The 8373-nt window shown below is 40.2% G+C and overlaps 1 protein-coding gene across 1 annotated transcript; it reads right to left on the bottom strand.

The window, feature by feature from the left end:
* Positions 1–52: 52 nt before the first annotated feature.
* On the bottom strand, positions 53–5359 carry LOC6031128 (putative glycerol kinase 5). Its single transcript, XM_038265927.1, has 7 exons — positions 5162–5359; positions 3701–3822; positions 3542–3635; positions 1582–2081; positions 1428–1520; positions 1032–1373; positions 53–588 (listed from the first exon to the last, which is right to left on the bottom strand). The coding sequence occupies exons 1-7, from the start codon at positions 5202–5204 to the stop codon at positions 127–129; spliced, it is 1656 nt and encodes a 551-aa protein (XP_038121855.1). The 5' UTR covers positions 5205–5359; the 3' UTR covers positions 53–126.
* Between the last annotated feature and the right edge of the window lie 3014 nt (positions 5360–8373).

Genomic DNA, 8373 nt, shown 5'->3' with positions numbered 1-8373 from the left:
CGGTATGTGGGCAGTGACATGAGACTACGCACTGACAGTGAGAGAGAGAGGGTCAAGTAAAAAGGTAGCAAACTTTTCATTTATTGCAAAAACAAGCTTCAATAAATTTATCACAACACGTTTGAGTCAGTTCGGTTGGTCGTCCGCGTCGTACCACAGCTTGAACCGGTCAACGGCGCGTTCCCACGAGCGCATGCTCTTCAGGCATCTGGCAGTATTGGCGGAGTTGGGTTGGAAGACTCGCTCGATCTTCCGAATGTCCACCAGCTCCTGTTTGTTGAGCCAAATCCCGACGTTCAGCCCGGCCAGGAACATTGCTCCGAGCGCACTGGAGTCCGTGATCTCACCCCTTTCCACCGGCAGACCCGTGAGGTCGGCTAGCGTTTGACAGATGAAATCGTTCCGCGAGACGCCGCCGTCGACCTTGATGACCTTGAAGGTGTAGTTGGTTTCTTTGAGGGCACACACGTAGAGAAGTGCGATTCGGTAGGCCAAACTTTCGAGAAGCGCTCGGACGAGATGTTCCTTTCTTGTGGACGCTTTGATCCCGATGAAACCGGTTCCGGCAGTGTCGTCACGGATTGGGGGCTGGAAGAGAAATGAGGTGGGTGTGGTATTCTAGATTAAGCGTGTAACGGGTAAGGCGAGGGGTTTTGTGGTAGACTGGATTAAGAGTATAATCTGTCAGAACTGTAGGATCTTCGTCTTTCAATGTAATGTTAAAAATTAAAAAATATTTTGACCAAGTAATAATATTCCAAAACAGACTAGTCCTTACAGAAGCGTGTGCTTGATTTTGACAGCGAATGAAAAGAGGAGAAAGTTCGGCGAGAAAGTGTGAGTGTGATTGAATTGTGCTGGAATCGGTTGGTGGAATCCGGAACAGGACACGACGAAAGCGGACATTTTGTGTCTCAACGAGTCCCGGTTGCGACTCTACAAGAACGGTCAGTCTTGGTGTGATGGCGATGTTTGTTTTGATTATAAACTCAAGAATGTCACATTGAGTTAGTTAAAGTGTCTATACTAACCCCCAACCCGCTGAAAGCTGGAATGAACGAGACACCGTCCGAGTCTGGGACCGACAGTGCCATCTGTGAAGTTTCCCGAGGATCCGTGAACAACCCGATGCTCATGGCCCACTCAATAATGGAACCATTATCGTTGGACGCTCCTTCCATCAAATAAACCAACTCGGAGCTACTGTTACGAGTCTTGAGTCGGTACCCGACCAGAGGGTAGAGACCATGCACCGATGCCAAGCAGGTTACTCCGGTGTTGATGTTGAGGAATGATCCTGTGCCCATCGTGATTTTAACCTCACCCTTCTCGAGACAGCACGTGCCCCACAGTGATGCCGATTGGTCTGAAATCTGGACAAAATTTTAAAACTTTTTGATACAAAAAACACACGGTTCTAAAATTACCGAAGCTCCAATTTTGATTGGACTACCAAAGAGCGATTGATCAACATAGCCAAAATCGAACGAGTTGTCCACAACCTTGGGAAGCATCTCCTTCTGTAAATCGGAACAATGTTAGCATGGTCATCAACCTCATCCAAATCCTTCCCCAACCAACCCGAATGTTGAACAACTTCAGCGCCCACGCGGCCCATTCCTGTCCAAAGGGGTCGTAGAATCCGGAAGCCGTGCAGTTGGTCACATCGCTGATGTGTTCTACCGTCCGCGTCTGATCCAACCCCTGACGCAACCTGTACAACAACCATGAATCGATCGTCCCGTACAGCACCGTTCCCTCCTTCACGTCCCGCTGAAGATCCACGTTATTTTCGAGCACCCACGCCAACCGCAGCGTCACCTGCGGGTTCATCATCTTGAGCACACTTCCGGCCAGAAAGCGCTTGCTTCGGGTGAAGAAATGCAGCACGGTGGCGCCAAATTTGAGCGCCCGCAGCTTCAAACTGTTGTTCCAGCTGCGGACGAGTTCGTCCGCTCGCAGGTCCTTCCACGTGATAAAGTTGTGGTACACATTTCCGGTCAGCCGATTCCAGCACACGAACGTGTTCCGCTGCGTCGATATGCTGAGGCAGGTGAGCTGGGCCGCGGTCAGGTTGGCGTCTAGAATGTAGGAAAATTGCATTTATTATGAAATCTTGATTCTGTTAGAAATTTCAACCATTACCTTCACCATCGAATTTTGTTTTTATTTTTAACAATTTTGGTAAAAATTTCGGGTATAAAAAACACCTTAATCTTCAAAAATAATTTGTCGATCGATCTTTTACACTGCAAATTTAAAACTTTCACGGGTCCAAAAATCAAGTTTCATTGAAATTTAATTTTATTTAACCTTTTCAGGGCTTATTTTCATTTTCTCATCGCTGTCTTTAAAATTTGTTTGAATAATCTAGTAAGGGTTAGAGCTGAGTACGAAGCTCCATTTTATTTAAGAATTCAAAAATTTTACAGCCTTATGAAAAAACTATTTATAAAAATCTTAAACTGGTTAAATTAAAAAATATATTTCAAAAATTCTTAAATGCTGCTTTCTCAAACTACAGAAAATCTCTTGGGAAATCTAGTGGTTTTAGCACAGTTGAAGGACAGACAGTCTGTGGTTGAAGGTTATGCTGAAATATGATAATTCAAAAGGAAATTGCTACACTTAAAAGCTTAAAAACAATACTCAATTATAAATTTACTTTTTTGCAATTCCGCAGTGAAACTGACAACTTTTTCTGTCTTTCTGGAGAAACGAAACGGCCTACTTTTCCCTACCAATAATAGCAGAATAGAAAATTAAAACCTTTCAATACCAGTGCTGAAAAGTTGAATTTTTCAACACTAGTATCGAAAAGTAACATTTTTCAATATTTTTTTGTTTTGAACTGTTAATTTACTTAACACATGAATGTTTGACATAAAATAACATTCAAAAAGCGTTTTGGAAATTGCAAAATGTTGTATGCAACTCGTTGCAAAACTTGATTTTTCAGCACGCGTCGTATTTAGCCAACACATTAAAACTCGTTGGATAAATGTACGACTCGTGCTGAAAAAAACTGCTTTTTGCAACTTGTTGCATTAACTACTATTTCCACAGAAAATAAAATTCCTGAAAAACTATTTTAGATATGTTAAGGGAATCAAAAAGGCAAGCAACAAATGTCAAAAACCAAAGTTAATAACACAAAACAACTTTCAATTTCGAAACTTAATTGGATTAATTCAACATCACCTTCCGTGAGCGTCGAGATCAAATTTCGGGTGTGACAAACTGGTTTAACCGGACGAAAGAAGACCGCTAAATCCGCTCATTTGCAGAAGGTCACACAGCGCGTCACTGCGCCAAACAATACGACTGCTAAATAGTACCGAATTTAGTTAAAGTAACTAAGAGACGTGGGAATTCTAGCAAATCTCAACATTGATTAAGCATTTTTATAGCCCCTTTATCGTCGAACCGCGCGATTAGATAATACCGTCGGAACCAACCTTCGGGCATTCCAACCTTATCCCAAATTTGTCGTTGATCACGTTGCGCTTAAAATGCATTATGCATGCAGCAGTGTACGTACCTTTAATCGCATTCCGTATCGTCGCGATGACGCTGTCCCAAAGCTTGCCGGGCACGATCTCCACCTGTCCGGGCGCCGGATAAACCAGTACGACCTGGGGGGAAATTACGGTGAAAGGTCAGCGCTCAATTAAGCCTAAGAATTGCCACTTATTCTCACATGCTCGTACGCGGTCCCAACGACGTCCAGCTTGCCGATATCGCGATTCACAGCGTAGATAAAGCATCTTATCGTCGTGGTGCCAATGTCCAGCGTTGCAATGTACTTTTCACCTGGCACGGCTGCAGCCGGTTCCATTCCAACGCGACGTGTGATGTAATGTAAACGAGGAAAGAGAGTGAGGAAGAAAGTCTGGTCTGTGGTTCAGTGCGTTTGGCGCACGCAAAGTCAAGTTGAGTCCGATTTAAGCCGCCGCCACAAACAAATCACGCGTCTCAAGAGGTATCAAACATCGAGTAGTACTACGCGGTTCGTCGCGTGGGGGGAGACTGGACCGGACTGCACGAGATACGCTGATCAACTGATGGGGGACCATTGAGAATAACAATACGCGCCACTACCAGCGAAAAACGGGGAGGCGTTGTCGTATACGCTTCAGTATATTTCGAAGCACGTGTTGATACCAAGGAGTTTCCGTGAAAAACGTCACAAAGTGTGAAATTTGTGCTCACTAAAGTCATTCAAATGAAACTAGTTAATACTAAAAATGTTAAGTTATTTAAAACAAATCTCCATGTAACATGTAAAAAGGATGACCACTTCAAGTTACGACTGTGTTGGGTCACGATCTTCGGGAAAGTATTGTTATCACTCAAATTCCATGAGACGCATGCGCTTATGTCTTGGTTCAGTCTGTTTCGCACATACACTCAAGTGTAGCGTTAATTCAAGTTACAATCAGTCCGGTATCGTTTCCTAATTTGTGTTTGTTTTGTTGTTTCGTTTCGTGTTTTGCACTGCACATTAAAACAAACCGTCTCGTACACATACAGCGAATTCAATATGTTTATATATTAGGGGGGTAGTGCATGACGCGCCCCATCGTCATGCTTGAGACAATTCCAGATGGAGATGGCAGTTTATTTGACTACCCCACCAATTTTGAGCTCGATGAAAAAGTTGATTTCAATCTCGCACTTTTGCCGAAATCTTTGATTTACTAAAATATAGAATATACTTCAAATAGTTGCTTCTCCTCAAACAAATTACTTTTATTTTAAGATATTCTTGAGTGTTTGACAGTTTTATGCAAACACTGTTGGAATTGAACTGCTCTGGCAGACAATCCACACTTTACAATTCTGTTTAAGTAATAAAATTGTAACTGGACCGGAAAAAAACACTTTGAAATTTTACCATTTCTCCGTTGAAAGGAAGTCATGAGTCATATGGTAACGCTAATGCCTCATAAGCGAAAGATTGGAAGTTAACTCTCCGATTTGGACCAACACCACTGGCAGCTATATTCTTTCTGGTTGTGTCTTGCAAAGCGGTAGAGCATGCAAAAGGACCTTTTTTCTGTCTAAAATCAGCGCAAATTTTAACAATATATCAGTGTGTTCAAAGGAGGCCAATCAGAACCTTTCAAGCCAGCACGTATCTCCATTCAGATCCACATACCTTTCAGATACCCGTTCATCGGAGGAATCCACCGCAACTGCATTACTCCGCTCCGACGTCTCTATCAGCTTGCCTCGTCCGGCATTGATATCACAAAAAAAACACAAATTTCTAGCGTTTCAATTGTCGAATTATTGAGCGATTTCCATCCGGCCGTCTGTTTTGACCAAAACACAAATATTGACACCTGTGCGCGTACGATTGGGCCCACTGTGCGCATGCCCGCACGTGCGGGACCACGTGATAAACATTTCAAAAAAAGTCAAATTATCAGTTGGCGCCAAATCGTTGGGTTGGAATCAGCTCCTGGTTTGGTGTGTTTTGTCTTTTTTTTACAGATTTTTCGAGACATTTTATCATACAGGAATCTGTACAAACAGAAATACATTGGAAATACAATTTTTTAGCAACACATAATTTCACCTAATTGGGTCTTAAAATGAAGCTTAGATTGCTGATATTATTGTTTACAGCGATAAAGCTTATTTTTCTGAGTACAATGACCCTTTGTACGAGCACAAAGGGTTTAAAATGGATTTTAAATCAATTTTGAAAAATTAACCTCGCGGTCCTTCTTGACAGAAAAGCTCCTACTTGACAGCTCGTTCCAAGGGGATCATAGTTGATCCATCGAAAAAATGTTGTCTTGTCAAAAAAAAATTTGCATTAAAATGAAAAAAAGTGATCAGAAATGGTTTTTAATCGTGTTTTTTACCGTTGTACATAAAAATTGACAAAGGACTTTAGTACCCAATTGAAAATAAAATATATTTTTTTTGCATTTATTGTTTGAATTTAGGCCTAAAATAATGTAATTTCATAAATCTTTAAACAAAAAGTATCACAAAATGTTTGACACATTTTACAGTTCAGGAGCTCTCCGATATAAACGCGTGTAACGAAAGGCCGTAAGAGCAATGTCGTACCGCCCCTTTCAAGTGCTGCTCCAGAGTTGTGCTACTGTGTTTTTTCTTTAGTCTTTTTCCGATCTGTAATCTCATAATTTGAAATTTGTGTTAAGATTTAAATAGCCCTTTATGACTGAAGGTACAAAAATAAACTTTATACCTACGTTGTATTTTTAGTTCTTGGATTAGGGTTAGTATTGCAACGTCTTAACAGTCATCACTACCCAGTCACGACGTTCTAGCAAGATTCTAGCAGAATTCATAGAGAGCTGGATATTCTTAGAGCATTCTAGCAGAAATGTTCCACCGTTCTAGCAGGATTCTGTCAGAACCAGCTCTGCTAGAATATTTCGTGACTGGGTACCTCTGACACCTTTTTGTTATTTTTGCTAAAACAAATCAAATTTTCAGTCTTTCCCAGTAAAGGATGTGCCAAAGAACAATGTAAAAAAAATCAAGTTGAATTCCAAATTAATCAGAGATTTAGAAATTTTAAAATGCAAATATGCGTGTAAAAAACGATAAATCACAAATTCAAAGCTTAAAAAAATAAAATGATCAAATCAAATGGAAATTCCAATTAACAATTTCAAAAATTAAAAAAAAACGAAGGTTTAAAATTATATGTTTAAAATTTTTAATCTATTTGGCAATGCTACAAAAAAAAACATAGAAATTATAATTCCAAAAAATATTCCAATTTCTAAATTCTCAAAATTATAGTTCCTAACTTAATATATATATATATTTTCTTATCGAAGATGGTGGCAAGGATAACAGCTATTAAGAATTTCTGGAGTTTTTTTTAAAAAAGGTCCAATAAACCAAGTTTTAGCTTTTTTAGGCTAGTACGCTGATCGGAAGGAAAGGGGTCAAGAAATGGCTTTACGAACAGCAGAACAAAGGAGAGGGAGTGATTTCTTGGGACTTTTCTTCACCCTCTCTGGCTTGCTTTAGCTGCCGCTGCTGCCCATTTTATTTTTTTCTTGACCGGTTTCTTCCGAAGTATGTATATCGCTTTTAGTATTTTGAAACCGCCTTGAGTCAGGGGAAAATTTGGTTTATTGGACCTTTTAAAAACAACTTAAGATTTGTACATTTCTGGTACATTCAAAAATAATTTTTTTAAAAGAAATTTAAGAATTTAAGAACTTTGCAATTTTAGAGTTTTAGAATTTGAGAATTTCAGATTTGAGAAATTTGAGAAGGAACGAATTTTAGAATTTAGGAATATTTGAATTTATAAATTTATAAGAACTTGAGAATTGAAGGAGTTGTTACGAAAAGAATACGCAATTTTCTTGACTGCATTCCTTCCGATCTCGTACCGTACTTAGCGGTATACGCATTTTGGAAGGAACCGGGCAAGAAAAAAATCAAATGGGCAGCACTGGCAGCGAAAGCAAGCAGAGACCCCAGTCAAATCAATCTAAATTTTGAAACGGAATCTAATTAGAATCGTATACAAATTCCGTTTCAAACGCAACAACTGGTTCGAACACGGAACCGGTTGTTGCGTTTGAAACGGAATTTATATACGATTCTAATTAGATTCCGTTTCAGAATTCGGATTGAGTAAACTGGGACAGGATGAAGAAAAGCTCCAAGAAAAGGTTCCCTCTCCGTTGTTCTACTGTTCCATTACTTGACCCCTTTTTTAGGAGGTGCGTATTGACCTTATAAGAGTTGAAAAATCACATTAAAAAATATTTTAAATATTTATTTGCCGTATCTTTTAAAAGATAAAACTTTGGGTTTCTAAAAAAAGCTCCGTACTTTACACAAGAGATTTCCGCAAAGATTTAGCCTGGTTCATTTTTAGACGGGATTCTTAAAATTTATAAAAGATTTGAATCTTTTTTGATGAATTTCTTATACAGATTTTTGTTCCTTCTACCCTTGTTCCTACAGATTTTGATCCTTAGAAATACAGAAATTAATGTGACAACCTGGCAACCGTGCTTTTTGACAGCGATTTGTTTTGATTGTTGATTGTGCCGCGATCACGTAATTTCTTGTCGCGCGCCGGTCGTGTTCCGGATTGTACCGTTGTTATTATCGGTTTGTGTTGTGAACCAGGTTCAAAGGTCGCGGTCGGGATCGTCGCGCGCGTCGGAGTGCTTTCGGGAATGGGCGGAGTCGACACGAGCAAGTGGAAGCCACGTCGAACGCAAGGCACGGTCATCAGCAGTACGCGCAACCGGTTCGCTTGGGCGGTTCTGGCCATCGGTTCGGCCACCTTTGCCGTTTATTAGTGAGTTTGTTGTCGTTGTTAATTTTATGGTCATTTTGAATAAGGGTTGT

The sequence above is a fragment of the Culex quinquefasciatus genome, chromosome 3 (assembly GCF_015732765.1).
Source record: "Culex quinquefasciatus strain JHB chromosome 3, VPISU_Cqui_1.0_pri_paternal, whole genome shotgun sequence".
Classification (NCBI taxonomy): domain Eukaryota; kingdom Metazoa; phylum Arthropoda; class Insecta; order Diptera; family Culicidae; genus Culex; species Culex quinquefasciatus.
The sequence above is the reverse complement of the archived record's forward strand: the minus strand, read 5'-3'. Positions and strand labels throughout refer to the sequence as shown.

What these genes read in the sequence shown, in the direction of transcription:
- LOC6031128 (XM_038265927.1), bottom strand. Translation starts at nt 5,204, where the DNA reads ATGCAGTTGCGGTGGATTCCTCCGATGAACGGGTATCTGAAAG. An exon ending in GATGAACGGGTATCTGAAAG is followed by an intron (nt 3,823 to 5,161) that starts GTATGTGGATCT and finishes AACCGGCTGCAG; the next exon opens with CCGTGCCAGGTGAAAAGTAC. An exon ending in CAGCTTTCAGCGGGTTGGGG is followed by an intron (nt 589 to 1,031) that starts GTTAGTATAGAC and finishes TTTCTCTTCCAG; the next exon opens with CCCCCAATCCGTGACGACAC.